This window comes from Salvia hispanica, chromosome 4 (assembly GCF_023119035.1).
Source record: "Salvia hispanica cultivar TCC Black 2014 chromosome 4, UniMelb_Shisp_WGS_1.0, whole genome shotgun sequence".
Lineage (NCBI taxonomy): Eukaryota > Viridiplantae > Streptophyta > Magnoliopsida > Lamiales > Lamiaceae > Salvia > Salvia hispanica.
The window spans coordinates 26,623,161-26,638,089 of NC_062968.1; the positions used below are offsets into that span (position 1 = coordinate 26,623,161).

General features: G+C 38.3%; 2 protein-coding genes across 4 annotated transcripts; one reads left to right on the forward strand and one right to left on the reverse strand.

Annotated features, from left to right (window-relative positions):
* Window positions 1–2,873: 2,873 nt before the first annotated feature.
* LOC125221906 (protein TIFY 4B-like) lies at window positions 2,874–6,864 on the forward strand. 3 transcript variants are annotated; one of them, XM_048124233.1, is made up of 10 exons: window positions 2,874–3,198; window positions 3,266–3,432; window positions 3,588–3,736; window positions 3,957–4,047; window positions 4,165–4,324; window positions 4,657–4,722; window positions 5,649–5,709; window positions 5,800–5,870; window positions 5,941–5,999; window positions 6,635–6,864. In XM_048124233.1, exons 1-9 carry the CDS (start codon window positions 3,063–3,065, stop codon window positions 5,961–5,963), a joined length of 924 nt encoding a protein of 307 aa, XP_047980190.1. In that variant the 5' UTR covers window positions 2,874–3,062; the 3' UTR covers window positions 5,964–5,999; window positions 6,635–6,864. The 3 variants fall into 3 exon arrangements, with proteins under 3 accessions (XP_047980190.1, XP_047980189.1, XP_047980191.1); XM_048124232.1 differs by having other exon boundaries at window positions 5,800–5,999; XM_048124234.1 differs by lacking the exons at window positions 5,941–5,999; window positions 6,635–6,864 and having other exon boundaries at window positions 5,794–5,934.
* Window positions 6,865–6,898: 34 nt separating this feature from the next.
* Window positions 6,899–11,172, reverse strand: LOC125221905 (ETO1-like protein 1). The gene is made up of 6 exons (XM_048124231.1): window positions 10,988–11,172; window positions 10,599–10,857; window positions 8,307–10,013; window positions 7,941–8,232; window positions 7,338–7,647; window positions 6,899–7,261 (listed from the first exon to the last, which is right to left on the reverse strand). Exons 2-6 carry the CDS (start codon window positions 10,706–10,708, stop codon window positions 7,041–7,043), a joined length of 2,640 nt encoding a protein of 879 aa, XP_047980188.1. The 5' UTR covers window positions 10,709–10,857; window positions 10,988–11,172; the 3' UTR covers window positions 6,899–7,040.
* Window positions 11,173–14,929: the final 3,757 nt, after the last annotated feature.

Below are 14,929 nucleotides of genomic sequence, written 5' to 3' on the forward strand. Positions count from 1 at the left end.
AAAGTATACAAAAGATCAAATGCCACTCTAAACACACGAATTGCACGCACTCATGTAATACTAAAACTTGGAATCTATAGGAAAGCAAATCAGACGGTGGAAAACACCTTTTTATGCTTAAATCTTAAAATTTCATTTAGGTCATGCGGCAATGCACTTCACTACTGAAGAGAGCAGAGTAGACGTGCAGTTTTGCGCTGTGTGTGATATCACTCGATCTAACAGGTTCACAGGATTCGACTAGACTTCAAAGGCTAGAAGATCATGAAACTATCAGAAAGGGGTCGTTGGGTGCACTCTATTCCTTCAAAAACCTCAACCCACTATACTACAACTTAGCACAGGGAAGTAAATGATCAATCCCACGAGAACGAAGGTGTTACGAAACTGCATTTGAGGATGTTTTGAGAAAAAGGGGTTGGCTGCTGCCACGCAATTTTTGTGGGTCGAGAACTTAAAACTAGTGGGTCTGAGAGATAAGAAAAACTTTACTCTACCTACTGGGTCTAAGAAATGAGAGCGTACAGAACATGCATGACTTAGAGAAACTGAGATATTTTAAAGTTCTAAGACAACTGGAGTTAACTTAACTAGACTGACTTTCCTAATTTGGACAGACAGGCATAAAGCGAAAAGTAAAGACAAATTTCCTTAAACTACCAGGGTCTGGAAAAGCATGCAGAAAAGTAAAAAGACAAAGCAGATCGTACCGGACAATGCGAGAAAAGTAAAGTACATGCTGAAAAAGTACTGACATAAAGCAAATCTGGCTCTAACTAGCAACAACTTCATCTTCTTCGGGAATCAAACGAGAATAGCAGATAAAATAGAGTATTAAACACCATGAAAACAGAGCAAGCTTCGGATCTAAACTTAAAACGAGAAATTAAAGCCTAAACTAACAGATCTACGCTACTGGACCTAAAGGATGCAGAAACAGAAAGTGAACAGCCATAATCATGCACAACGTAAACAACAAACACCAAATACGCAAAACTCCAACTCAAATACACCACGATTCAACAATTCCAGACATCTACATACGCAAATACATAACCTCTAACAACAAACCAACAGATCTCATCACCAAACATCCAACAATAAACAAAGAACGAAAGTAAAAAACGAGAAATAAAGATCAACTCAGCGAGATCCAATAAAAGCCAACATAAACTTCCATAATAAAGAGAAATAGGTTCAAATCCAGCAGATCAAAGCAAGAACTAAAGTTATGAAACTTAAAAACCAACAAGTACTAAACGAAAGTAAATAAAGATTGTTTCTTCGCCTTCACAAGACGGTGTTACACAGCAGCAAAATAACTATGATGAGAACCACGGTGGCCAGAATCCTCCATCTCCAAGTGCGCAGTAAAGGAAATGAGAAATTTGAAATGTGGAACTCCGGAATGGAATGGGAGCTTAAGCTAAAGTGCGAAGTAGAAGTGGTTGTCTTGTTCTTCAAGGTTGAGCTCTTTATATATGTGAGGCTCTGATCCCTAGGGTATCCCTCTGGTGAATTGACGCTCTTGCCCTTGAGTAAGACTATTTAAAATAATCTGCTCTCGCTCCATTTTGCTCCTGTCGCTAACTTTTGATTCTCCCAAGTCCGAACGACGACTTCTGATTTTTACTTCAATTCCATCTCTTTCACATCTGCCAGGTCCGGTAACAGCAACTCCTAGGTCCGGCAGATTTACTACGCACCTGAACTCATAAACGCACATTAGCGTCCCAAATGCACAGAATTTTAACCATAAACCAATGCATGAAACGAGCCTTATCAACTACTAATCTCGAAAAGTCGCATTATGCAAATTCTGATGCACCTACTTATCAACTAACAATATCCATGAAAAACAAATTAACACCAGGGTAAATTTCGCATGGTTGCAAAAAGTCAATCTCCAACAACAAAAACAAATTAACAAAATCCACGTACTTTTCTTCACCGTTAAGCAACCAACTAAAACATAATCAACAAAAATGTCACAGTCTCCTCAGAAAAGATAAATGTGAATCGAAAGAGAAAACTCACGAAGAGATGAACGGCGGCGAAACCCTACAAGAAGCGAGGCAATGTTTATCTTATCCTGATAACAACACATATAAATGTGGCGGTTACAAAAATATTATGCACATAACCCTTATAAAACCTCCCACTCACTCAACTCTCTGATTGAAAGGCCACACAAACCAGTTCGGATCACCTCTACTCATTTCCTATTCCACTCCTCACAAACAAAAAATATGATGGTAGACCCCTCACTTATGTTAGTAAAAGGTGGAGTAGAGGATGGATCAGGAAAAGTATTAGGTGATCTAAGCTGCACACCAACATGCAATTAATATTTACTACAGTTTAATAAAAAAAAAATTTTATTTAAATAATAATATCTATTTTAAAAGAACATTTCCCTAAATACCCTAAAACTTCCTCTTTTATACTCCCTCCGTCCCATAAAAGTTGAGACAAAATTTTTGGGCACGAAGATTAAGAATTTATATTAAATAAATAAGAGAGATGAAAAAAGTAGGAAAGATAAGAGAGAGTAAAGTAAATGATGGAATAAAATAAGAGTAATTAGATGTTTTGTCTTTAGTTAAAAAAGGAAATGACTCAACTTTATTGGGACGGACTAAAAAGAAATACGGCTAACTTTTATGGAACGGAGAGAGTACTATTGTATAGAGATCCGGTTAACAAGGAGTATTCCGTTCGAGTTATGTCGAAAATAAATAAACATTATTAATAATTTTATAATAAAATAGATTACCCTTACGTGGCACTCTAGGGATGCACCTACATGGCACCGGGGCCCCACCACCAAACCCATAAAGAAAAAGGAAAAAATGAAAAAAGTAAAAAAAGAAATAGCGCACTATGACAAAGCTGCGACGCCGCGGCCATATTTCCCGCAACCACCAGTCCACCACCCACACTCGCTCCACACCGTCGAATTTACCAAAATAGCCTCCAATTCCGCTCGAATTCCCCTCTTTAGCCCTCGATCTGCCGCCTCGCTTTCGCCGGAGAACTAATCGTCCACTTCATCGGAATAGATGCCGGAATCTAGCCCCGCGCCGCCGGAGGAGACCGCCGCTAAGTCGCCGCTCGACAAGCCGCTCCACCTGCTCACGGAGGATGACATTGCTCAGGTCACTCGCGAAGACTGCCGCCGTTACCTCAAGGAGAAAGGTACCGAGCTGTACCGAACAATCAGGCGCTGTTATTGTTTTTTGGCGTTAATTTTGGTTTGGCGCAGGAATGAGGAGGCCTTCGTGGAACAAGTCTCAGGCGATTCAGCAAGTGATAATGCTCAAGACGCTCCTCGAATCGACGCCGGATTCGGACGCTGCTGGTGCGCGCAAGCGCCTCCGCATTTCGCGCCCTAACAATACCGATATCAGCAGCAATGTTGCTATGGAGAGTGTGAGTAGTTCTTCTTATGCGTTGGTTCATTATTTAATTGTTTGATGGAATTTGGGGATGGATGGATGAATAATAGAGTATGCGCATGTTCTGCCTTGAATTTGAATTGAGTGATTGCAGTAAAACCTTTTTAATTCATTAATTAATAAATGTAGGTTCCTAGAGGAACAACTGCAGAGGCGGAGAATTCTTTATCCGCTGAGGAAACGACGCCGCATTCTGTGAAAGATCTCGACAAACCTGATTCTTCGGGTGGTTTGTCTAGCCGTTTTGCCGTCGCAAAGGATGAATCTGCTCAGCTTAGGTTATTACTGTACTAATTTTGCTCAATTCTACACCGTGAAATTGTTGTTTTTGGAATTAAGTATTTTACTTCCTAGATAAGTACTAGAGCTGAACGACATGTTCAATAAATCAGTAAATTAGCTGAGTTATGAGTTATGTACTCTTTGTTTTTATGTTGTTCTTTAAATTCAGTACATTACTCTGCCTTTTTGATGAAGAGAGCATTTTATTTCTTCCAGAACCCCAGGTTCGAGAAATATGCCTATCGGCCAAATGACAATATTCTATTGTGGCAAAGTGAATGTGTATGATGATGTCCCCGCAGATAAGGTATTGAGGCTTTTGTTGCCCTACTTAGAGGTTATTGTCCCTCATTTGTCGCTTGACTTGATGTCCGTGGATACTGGATACTATGTTGGGACCATAACAAACTGTTGTATTTCTCAGGTACGGGCATTAATGCATATTGCTGCAAGTCCTCTACAGGTTCCGGATGAACAGCTAGTTGATGGTTCTGTAGGACTGCAACCTTTACCGTGCATCCCGAAAACCGTTAGCTCTTCTCATCAGGATTCAGCTGTTCTTATCTTGCCAACTCTCCCAGCAGGTATGGATGCCTTTGTCTTGGGACTATCGGTTAACAGTTTAATTCATTTTCACAAGGCTTCCTTCATTTTTTGTGTGGTCACATGCTTGTATGGTGTGTGTATGTTCATGTGGAAAGTCATATTTAACACCTGTGTAAGAGAACCTGAAGAATGCTAGTTCTGATGCTGACTATTCTTACCCTTTTAAGCCGTCTATATTGATTGTGATTGGTTCCAGGAATTCCTAGAAGAGTTTGTTGCTCTCTTTCTTTTTATTTAGTGGAGTATATAAATATTTAAATTACTCTCCACTAACAATTAACTTTATTGGATTTTTGAATTGGTTTTGCAGAGAAAATAAATGAAAGCACCTCACTGCCTGGAGAAGAAACAAAAAAGCTACGAGAAGAAACCCCTGGTAGGCATTTTGACACTTGTCTGAAGTTCTTCTGGTATTGGATTGCTAGTTATATAATAGCCATTCTGGTATTCCAATTTTTATTTATTGTATAATTGCGTTGGGAATACATCAGTTTGCTTTATTTATTTGTGGCAAGATACATAAAGAGATACTCTCAACCCAAACGGCCAATGATGATCAACTACTCAATAATTAGTGCAAGTTACCTCTCCTAGGCGAAATGATGCTGATGGGCATTGAATCTTCGATCTCCTTCCCAGTGTTACAGATATGGGCTTCTTGTAACTGCTTCAGATAATGCTCTTTGGAGGGATGAATGTCTAGTTTTCAGTTATCCGGATATTTGGTTGATGCGAATTAGATAGATAGGGTGAGCATGATATCATGTCGAATGTCGATAAGATAAAACCAAAGAGTTAGAGCAAGCTTAGCTGTAAATGTTTTGTCTTTACTAGTTGTATTGGTCCCTTGTCATTTTTGGTCTGAGTTCAACTATGTTTTCCTTTGAGCAAAATGATCTTATCATGTAGTATTAAGTGAAATATCTTTTTGGGAAAGAATATTTATTTAGATTTTGTAACATCAAATGCTTTCATTTTGGTGCAACATTGCAACTGTTGCTCCATGTGTCCATATCTAAACACATCTCCACTGTGCTTCGTATGGCATTGTTGATATAAATTAGCCTCATCACTCTGAAACTTCTGCATAAAATGGCTATATTTTGCACCACTTGTGTAATAAATGTGGTCTAGTGTGTATAATGCCTTAATGTTCATACAATCTGCATTTGTGCTTGCTCTGATGCAATATTAAAATGGTCTGCAAGCTATCTAGAGAAACTAAAGCTATGAGCTGTGAAAGAACTTAATGGTATTTTTCAGAAAATTTCATTCTAATGTAAATTCTCGTCTTCAAATCAGTGGAAGGACCGTCAACCAGAAAAGCATCTGTACAAAGATACCTTGAGAAGAGAAAAGACAGGTACCCCGAATAATTTGACAAGAATAAAATAAACCTAGAAAGAGTTTCTGGTTCTTGTTTGCTGTTTCCTCATATCTCTGTTAGGTGAAGGTTTAAGAGCAAGGGAAAGGCTGGAATGACCTCGTGTGCGAGATTGGATGTTTATATTAACCATCAAATGGGTAATCAACTGCCAAGAATTGACACTTCCATAACCCGAATCAGAAATCCTTCTAACCCTACACGGTGCAGTTCAATGGAAAATGATTCAGTGAAGAAAGTTTGCCTTTCTACTGGTCTGGGTAACAAAGGTGAGATTATTCATTTTAAAGCTCTTTTAACTAGATCTTACTTGGACTTTTCTCGAAACATACCTATTTTCTTGCTGGCCACAATAATTTACATAATGATTGTGTATAGTGGCCAAGATTTGATTTCTTTAATATATCCATCTACACTTGATATGAATAGGTAAAGAATGAAAGACCTTGAAACCCTTATAATATTCAATCCAGTTTTCTATCATAGCAAATTGTGTGTAAAGTATCCATAATGATCATCTCATTGGATTACTTTTTGTTGGAAAAACTCATGCTCATCTCATTACATTATTCATATTGTTAACCCAAAGGTTGCACGAGTGCTTGTGCAAGCCCCGGAAATTAATCGATTAAATTGTATAATCAATATATTTGTATGGGTAAGCTTGGTCACATTACTATGAACCTTAAATCTCTTCCTCAGTTGTGAGATCTGTCTGAAATTTATTCATAGTGATAATCAAAGGTTGCACTGACTTTGCTATCACATAGCTGTTCCACTTAGATGTTAAATTTTGCATATAGCTTTACTTCAACCTCTTTGTTGTGCTCTTTTCTCGGGAACGGGAAAGAACTAAGAAAATGAAACTGTAAGGATGGAGTTCTAACGAACTACTACGTTGCAGGTGTATAGGTGGAGTGCACGCGCCTTGTTGAAATTTTGTACCACGCAAGTCTGTAGGGCCGAGTTTGTTCTTCATCAGTTGACTATCTCATCCCTCCCATGTATGCTCTTTGCTATCTTGTGTCAATTAGGTTCAATCATCCCTTAGTTTTAATTGACACCAAAACAGTAGTACTTGTCAAATTTATCGGATGTTGACAATCTTTCAAAATGGAGCTGTTGATTACCTCAGTTTCTAGTCAATCCATTCCCTATCTAAATATAATTGATGTTATAATGATTAAATTTATAGAAAGACCACAAGTGCATCAACTTAGCACCTGGTAATAAAATTATACTATTAACAATATATTTTTAAGTATACAAAATTCAAAGTTAGGAGGGATAATCCAATTGACCCAAAAACCTCAAGGTTCTTGGCTGTTCACACGGCTATGAAGCTCAAGCATCTCTTGATGATTCGGGTCGACGGAGAGTGCAGCTCGACAATCACGCAGCGCGCCCATAACATCGCCAACGTGCTCGTGGAACGCAGCCCGGAGGTGAAGAAGATGAAGATCCGCCTTGAACGCTATTGCCCTCGAGAGTTCAGCGATGGCTTCCTTATCCTTATGGCTGTCCATCAGAACTGCAAGTCGAAAAGGGTGTTTAGTTTGAGAGAGAAGATTTTAGAAAAATCAAACAAGTTCATTTTTTTTTCTAACCTGCCGCTCTGTAACGGTACGGGTAGACCCGAAGAGGATCGAGGCGGGTGACCATCTCGAGGTCCGCCTTCGTGAGGTCGCGCTCGCAGTACTCTGACCGTTTTTCATACGCGGACGCGTTGTTCATTGCCTTCTCGATCAGCTTGGTCATCTCGGCATATGCGGCATTCTTGTCGTTCCTAAGGTAATGGACACGGGCGAGGCCCTGGTGAGCCCGAGTATGCCGGATCTTGAGGGCATTGATGTAGCAGTCGGCTGCAGCATCGAGCTTCCCACAGTCAACGTACACACTTCCGAGGTTGTTCAGCGCCTGGATCAGGATAGAAAATTAGTCGAACACTTAATACGATAGTATTTGAAGGGTAAGATGATCAAACGAACTCAAAAAATTAATCAGCTTGTCCTATATTTTATCTATCTAAGCCATCACCCAGAGTAAACACCACTTCAAGAAACAGAAAAGGAGAAACAATAATAAAGAGTCGAACGCCAAAATCCGTGTAGACGATACGGATGCAAGGACTGTTTCTCAAGGTGAAGCAACCTTCGGCTAAACAAATCAAACTATATTCGAAATTCCAAAGGGGGAAGAAGGCATCATACCTGACCCTTGCGAAGTCTATCTGACGGACACTTCAGAGCTTCTTCGAGAAGCAATACAACAGTGGACGAGCAAGACGGATCTTGACAGGAGTCGGCTAAAGCATAAGCTTTTAAGAAAAAAGCTTCAAAAGATCTCTGGAGCTTAATGGACTCCTCAGCTTTCTGTAGCCCTTCTTCGCAATGACCTGTATCGTATAAGATCCACCCCTCGTATACTAATCTTTCGGGTTCACTTGATGCATGCTCACGAGCTAGCTGCAAACTCCTCATCGCTGCTTCAGGACAGTTTAATCTGATCACATATAGTATTATTCATCAGAATTATAAAAAAAAGTTTAAAGATGAATGATATGAGCCATTAGTTACCTGAGGAGAAGTAGAGACTGTCTAAAGTATAGAACGCCCTTCGGTGCATCAGACTCGAGCATCTGATAGATTACAGACAGTGATCCGATATCATCGACTAAGGACCATGTATCATAGAGCTGTAGCCAGCAATCCGCAGTTGTCCAGCTCTCGACATGTTCCCGCACAAGAATGCGGAGTTGGGAAGCCCCAACTCGCCCACCAAACATCCTATAATCTGGAGACACTGTGAGAATCGCTTGCACATCACACAAAGCTGATTGGTAATCCTCGAGAGCGAGATAGAAACAGAAGCGCAGCTCCAAGCACTCCAACGCTAGTTTGAAGGCAAGAACCCTGTTTATCTCCGCAAGGGCGGCTTGAACATCCAGCTTTCTCATCATGGATGCAGCTCGATACATGAAGGGGTAAGTCAAGGAGGGATCTAGCTCAGTAGCTTTCTCGAGTTCTTCCCATCGTTTATCAACATCACAGTATAATGATCTCTCTTGATACATCCATCCAAGAGGTGTATAAGAGGATATGACGGAACTGATCTTTTCGTACGACTGTTTGCTATGCCCTCTCATATGACATAACCTGGCTAACCCGAGAATGGAATAAACATGCCCTTCACTCAAAGCAGCTTCAAACAGCGTCTCTGCTTCGGCACATTCTTTTCTGAGGAGTCTAGTGCATCCCAACTGATGAAGTGCAATCATTTTCTGCCGTCTATTTCCAGCACCGTCTACCAACTGCTTACCGAAAAGAACTGCTCTGTCTGAGGAGGGATTATAATTCATGGAAACTTCCGCCAACAAAGAATATAGAGAGAACGAGGCAGGTCCAGCCATTATTGACCGTTGTTGCCTATCCAAACTGCACAACAGTTCAACTACCTGATCGTCATTCAGTGAGTCAGGAAGCTCGTGTAGAAACACTTGCAAACAAGAGGCAGCTAGTACAGGAGAATTCTGCTCAAGAGCGAATTCAATGAGTTCTACTGCATCCTGTCTGCACAAAACCAAAGAAGCAAGTTTCCGATCACAAGCATCCTTCAGGCCTTCGCAGCAAAATCTGTTTCCAAATACCAAAATTTCCAGCAAAAGACTCGGAGCCAGTTCACTTAAACTTCCCGTTTTACTGAAATCTCTGATTGCTCTCATCCCTGAAGCAGAAATGTTGTTTTCTGAAAGATCTACGTCATCACAAACCGATTCTGTGAAGCATCCATTGAGCATCGCTTGAAATGGAGCAGAAAGTCCAGCAATCTTATGCCTCTCACATGTTATTCTCTCATCGTCGATTTGAAAAGAAACAACACGTGGGAGATTAATGCTGCTCACCATTCCAAGCGTACTTGAAGTTTTAACAACAGGGAACTCAGACGCAATATCTATAGATCCGAACTCCTTAGCACATTTACCACAAGAGGACAGCAAGTCGGATATTATATCATCACCTTGCTTCTCATACTTCAACCAAGCTCCAAAGACAAGTTTTTCGTGAACTGTACTTGCCTTCGACCAAGCAGAGTGAAGGCTTCTCCGCATCAACTTTGATTGCCCAAGGCCTTTAAAGACCTGATACTGCAGCAAGTAAAGACTCGACCTTTCTGTAGGGTGACACGCCTCAAGTTCTTCATGAATTTCAGCTAGCACTTTAACGTAATCAACAGGCTTATAGAACGGAAGAATTGAAGGTTCGGGAACCTTGATAAGGGATTCTCTACAAACAATGTTAAATCTCGTTCAATATTCAATCACATCAAGCACAAAGCAACCTGCCTAATACACAATGAATTATTCACACGAAACACACAGTCACACACACATGTTATTCTCTACAAACAATGCTAAATCTCGGTCAATACTGAATCACATCAAACATGAAGCAGCCAGCCTAATACACAATTAATTAGTCCCACAAAACACAGTCACACACACATGTCATTCACTACAAACAACGTTAAATCTTGTTCAATACTCAATCACATCAAACATGAAGCAGCCTGCTTAACACCCCAATTAATTAGCCACAAAAACACACACACATTTTATTCTCTACAAACAATGTTAAATCTTGTTCAATACTCAATCACATCAAACATGAAGTAGCGTGCCAAATACACAGTTAATTAGCCACACAAAACACACACATGTTATTCTCTACAAAAACTGATAAATCATGTTCAATATTCAATCACATGATCACATCAAGCAGGAGGCAGCTCAATACACAATCAATCAGTGCCACAAAACACACACATACATTACACTCTACACACGCATGATGAGTAGAAAGGGTGCTCACATCGAAGAAGGAGACTGCGGCACGAATTTAGTGAGTTTGCCTCTTTCCACTTGGAGCCATGACTGAGGATTGATAGCACTAACAAATGGCTCATTACATGACTCCCTCATAGAACAAAAAACACTAAGAAGCTCCCAAATCTCCACAGTAGCAATAAATTATGTACCCCCAAAATCTTCAAGTGTAAAGAGAAATGTTGAAACATACATATATACAGAAAGAGGAAAACATTCCCTTCACATATCAGTCAGTATCTCTCCTGAAAAAGCAACCAAAAAATCAACATAATTCAAACAACTTCAACAGTAACTACAGTTGAGCTTTCCTACAATTCTAATCAATTCAAAAACCAGCATAAATAGACAAATGGAATCTGAAAAGATCTCTACCGGAAAAGTGACCAAAAACCACATTTTGCGCAACAAATCTCCCAAAATTATCGGGAAATTGACCAATCGGCGACTAAATCCGAAATCAAGAGCGGAATCGTCACTCTATTGGTCTCCATTGCAGAAAATCGAGGATCGGGAATTGAGCTGCCGCGTGGATTAAAGTGGTGAGAGTGGAATTGAAGGAGGGAAAAAACAACAGTCTCTCACTTTCTTTCTTTTCTCTCGTTTTGGTAAAACAAAAGTCATCCACACGGCGTCGTTTTGGACTGCATAGTAATAACAATTTGACTCTTTATTCTGAAATTAAAATAAAATTCAAACGTCTGAGATATGACTAATGTTAAATAGTAGTAGTACATAATTGGATTATAAGAAATGCATATCCTTGCCACTTAAATTAGATGTACGAGGTGTATGTTTTAAATAAAAATAGAAGAACGATTGGAAAGTGTAAAGGGCTTGAAGAAAGACAAAGTATTTCAAATATAAATACATGCAACTCATTCAAAAATCAAAATGGTAAAGGTCACATGAAAAGGCTACGAGGGTCCCAAAAATCTTAGACAATTGGAATATTTGCTAAGCCAATAAATTAAATTTAAGTTTTGCAAGATTTGAATATGTATCTCACTTGAAAATCATTGCAGAAAGTGTTTAAAGGTGTCTATTCATAATATACCCAAACAGATTGTGTTAGGAAAACAAAATTAAAATTAAATTGATCGCCTACTGTAGTTAGGAAAAAAAATTGGACAACCACATGGATGGGATGCACTTCGAAAATATCACTTTTTAAGTTCATAACTTCCCACCAATATAGACCATCCGATTTCAGTTACGGACGCATATGATTGTGCCACATTATCTACTGGCAATTTGATTTAATATTCATATTTATTTGCACAAAGGGTAAGCTTCCCTTAACTGCCGTCATTCCCACACGGTAAGTTAAAATATTTACTTTTTTTTTTACGTTGAATTAATCATACTTTCCACAGATTTCATTATTTTCTACGGTTGAAGAAGATTGATCCTATCTTCCATTATTGACTTACAATTTTTACAATCTTTCATTATCTTCTTCTAAAAAAACTCATTTACGCATATTATTTGAGAAGTTTTCACGCATATGCACGTAACCCTTGTTCTCAGTTTTATATATTGTAGAAATACAAATCGTAAATCTTGATTTCACTCCAAAGAAACGCGTCAATGGAATCAGACAATTCGCCAGTTTGTGAGTTTTTTTATTATGCTTTAATTCATCAATGGAATCTCGAGTTTTTTACTCCCTCCGTCCCCTATTATGAGTCACTTTTTGACCGGGCACGGGTTTTAAGAAATGTAAAGAAAAGTTGGTTGAAAAAGTTAATGGAATGTGGGACCCATTTTTTTATATGGTTTTATAATAAAATGTGAGTGAATTGAGTTAGTGGAATGTGAGACCTACTTACTATTTATGGTAAAAATGAAGTGTGACTCTTAATTTAATTGAGGACGGACCGAAATTGAAAAATGTGACTCTTAATGGGGGACGGAGGGAGTATTAAGCAAAGTTTCGCACAAATAAAGCAAATGCTTGCACAGAATAAGCAAAGTTTAGCACAAATTAAGCAAACTTTCGAACAAAATAAGTAAATATTTACTTCAAAAGAAGTTGCAGTTTCACGACAAAAGTAGCAAACTTTAGATTATTATGCATCTTCCTATGCTTAATATTGCATTATTTCAAATGTCAATAAAGTGCACGTTGTGTGAAGTAAGTATTGAAGTCTGATTTTGCTTTGTACAGTCAACAATTGAAACAATTGCATTTTACAGAAAAGAAGTTGCAGTTTTCTGTTCAATTTTTCATTATATATACTCTTCCAGTTTCATCGTTAACTATTCTATTCACATCGGATTTAGACAACTCGAAAGTAGTGATAAATTAAACTTTGTTGTTTACATTATACGTGTGTGGAATATGCACTAAATGTACAAAGCATTGAAGTGCACTAAATGTTATATTGAGTCTGTGTTTTATAAATAATTGCGTCTAAGTACGTATATTATTGCATTGAACGCAAAAGGTTGTAAGAGTTTTGAATAACATATATATTTGCATAATAACCGGTCATTAAATGCATGATAGCCTAGACATTCGCCTTGCATCTTAAAATTGAAATCAAAATCCCATCTCCCTGACTGCATTCCTCTGCTTCGAATCAAGTCTAGCAATCAAACGACTAAAATGTTCAGTAGAACTCCTGAAATGGAGTGATTTTATTTCCTTCTCAATATGCTAAAACTGTTCAGCATCGCGATCAGTTACCTCATCAATTGGATTCTTTACTTTCCGTCGCTTGTGAACTAAAGGTGTACAAAAAACTCGGTTCAGACCAGGATAGTAAGCAATCTTTTGAAGTAAGCAATGTATCTCAATAAGCTAAGTAAGCAACTTTTCGAATAGCTTAAGCAAAACTTGCTATAGCCAAATTAAGCATAGGCAAGCACAAAGTAAACAATCTTTTGTAAATAAAAAAGCAATATTTCGAATTGCACAATCAAAACTTTTCATTTTACAAAATATCAAACAATAAGCACATTTAACAAGAAATTAAGCATGTACTCGAACAGAATAAGCAAAATGTCTAACAAATTAAACACTGTACAGAGTGAGCAAGAAGCTACTCATCGTTTCCAAAATAAACACAGTATAGCGCAAATAAGCAATCTTTTGTACAAAATAAGCAAGTTTTCGAATAGCTTAAGCAAAAAAATTCAACACACAAATACCACACAACAATAAGCACAATTAACATGAAATTAAGCAAACAAAAAAATGAGTTAACCACATTTAGACATAGTTAAGCACAAAGTAGGCAATTTTTTGTACTTTTAAAAGCAACATTTCTAATAGTTTAAGCAGAACTTTTCAACATACAAATATCATCTAACAATAAGCATATTCACCACAAAATTAAGCAAATAAAAAAAGAATTAAGTAACAAATCAGTCGCAATAAGCAAAAGGGATACAACGCTAAGCAAATGCACAACACAAAATCAACATAACCAAGAACATCTAAATACACAAAAAATGCAATTAAACAGATTAAGCATTTGAATCAACAAATAGAAATTCATGAAACAAGAACCGGAACAAGCAAGAAAATACCAATTCGCGAAGATTCTTCGACGTCAGGCTCTGTGGTGTTCGAAATTTCTCGTCTTTTAGACGTTTATCGATTTGGTGGTTCGTTGATGGAAGCGGTTCACGCTCTGTTGATGAAATTGCTGGACTTTGTTGTCGCCGGAACTGTGGTGAGCGGTGGGCTTGGGCTAGGGTTTTGAATTGAGAATGTGTTTTTGGAGGTTTTTGGAAGTGAACGCGGCGGAATTGAGAAGTTGAATGAATTCGAAAGAGAGTGGAAATGTTTGAAAGGAGTTGAATGAACAGACGGATCGTGTAATTGAATGACGCTTGAAATCTCGCGCCTCAAATTCGAGAGTGGGTGATAAGGATCCATGTATTTTATGATCCATTTCCCAAGGATTACCCATTTATGATGCTTGATCTAACTATTTTTGTGATGATATTTTCAATTTATCAACACAAGGCAAAAGATAATAGATGATCCAACCAACAAAAATTGAATCTAAACAAGAAAGGATGGTAGATTAGGAATGAAAAGCATGTGTAAAAAAGATGAGATAAAAGAGTTATGACCATAGGACCTTGACCAAAAGGATGGAAACAACCCTAGGCAACTTTCAATAGCTCTATCACCCCTTGGCTCCACTACTCAATGGATACACCCCATTGATGCATACCTCTACTTGAATCAATCTATGAAATTGAAACAAGCAACCTTCAAGGAAGGAATTGAATACATTCCTTAAAGATGAAAAACTCACAAAGGAGATATCTTAATCACAATCTTATCTTAATCTAGAA

What these genes read in the sequence shown, in the direction of transcription:
- LOC125221906 (XM_048124232.1), top strand. Translation starts at nt 3,063, where the DNA reads ATGCCGGAATCTAGCCCCGCGCCGCCGGAGGAGACCGCCGCTAAGTCG. An exon ending in CCGTTACCTCAAGGAGAAAG is followed by an intron (nt 3,199 to 3,265) that starts GTACCGAGCTGT and finishes GGTTTGGCGCAG; the next exon opens with GAATGAGGAGGCCTTCGTGG. An exon ending in GCAATGTTGCTATGGAGAGT is followed by an intron (nt 3,433 to 3,587) that starts GTGAGTAGTTCT and finishes TAATAAATGTAG; the next exon opens with GTTCCTAGAGGAACAACTGC.
- LOC125221905 (XM_048124231.1), bottom strand. Translation starts at nt 10,708, where the DNA reads ATGAGGGAGTCATGTAATGAGCCATTTGTTAGTGCTATCAATCCTCAG. An exon ending in CCGCAGTCTCCTTCTTCGAT is followed by an intron (nt 10,014 to 10,598) that starts GTGAGCACCCTT and finishes CATTGTTTGTAG; the next exon opens with AGAATCCCTTATCAAGGTTC. An exon ending in GTACCGTTACAGAGCGGCAG is followed by an intron (nt 7,262 to 7,337) that starts GTTAGAAAAAAA and finishes TTCGACTTGCAG; the next exon opens with TTCTGATGGACAGCCATAAG.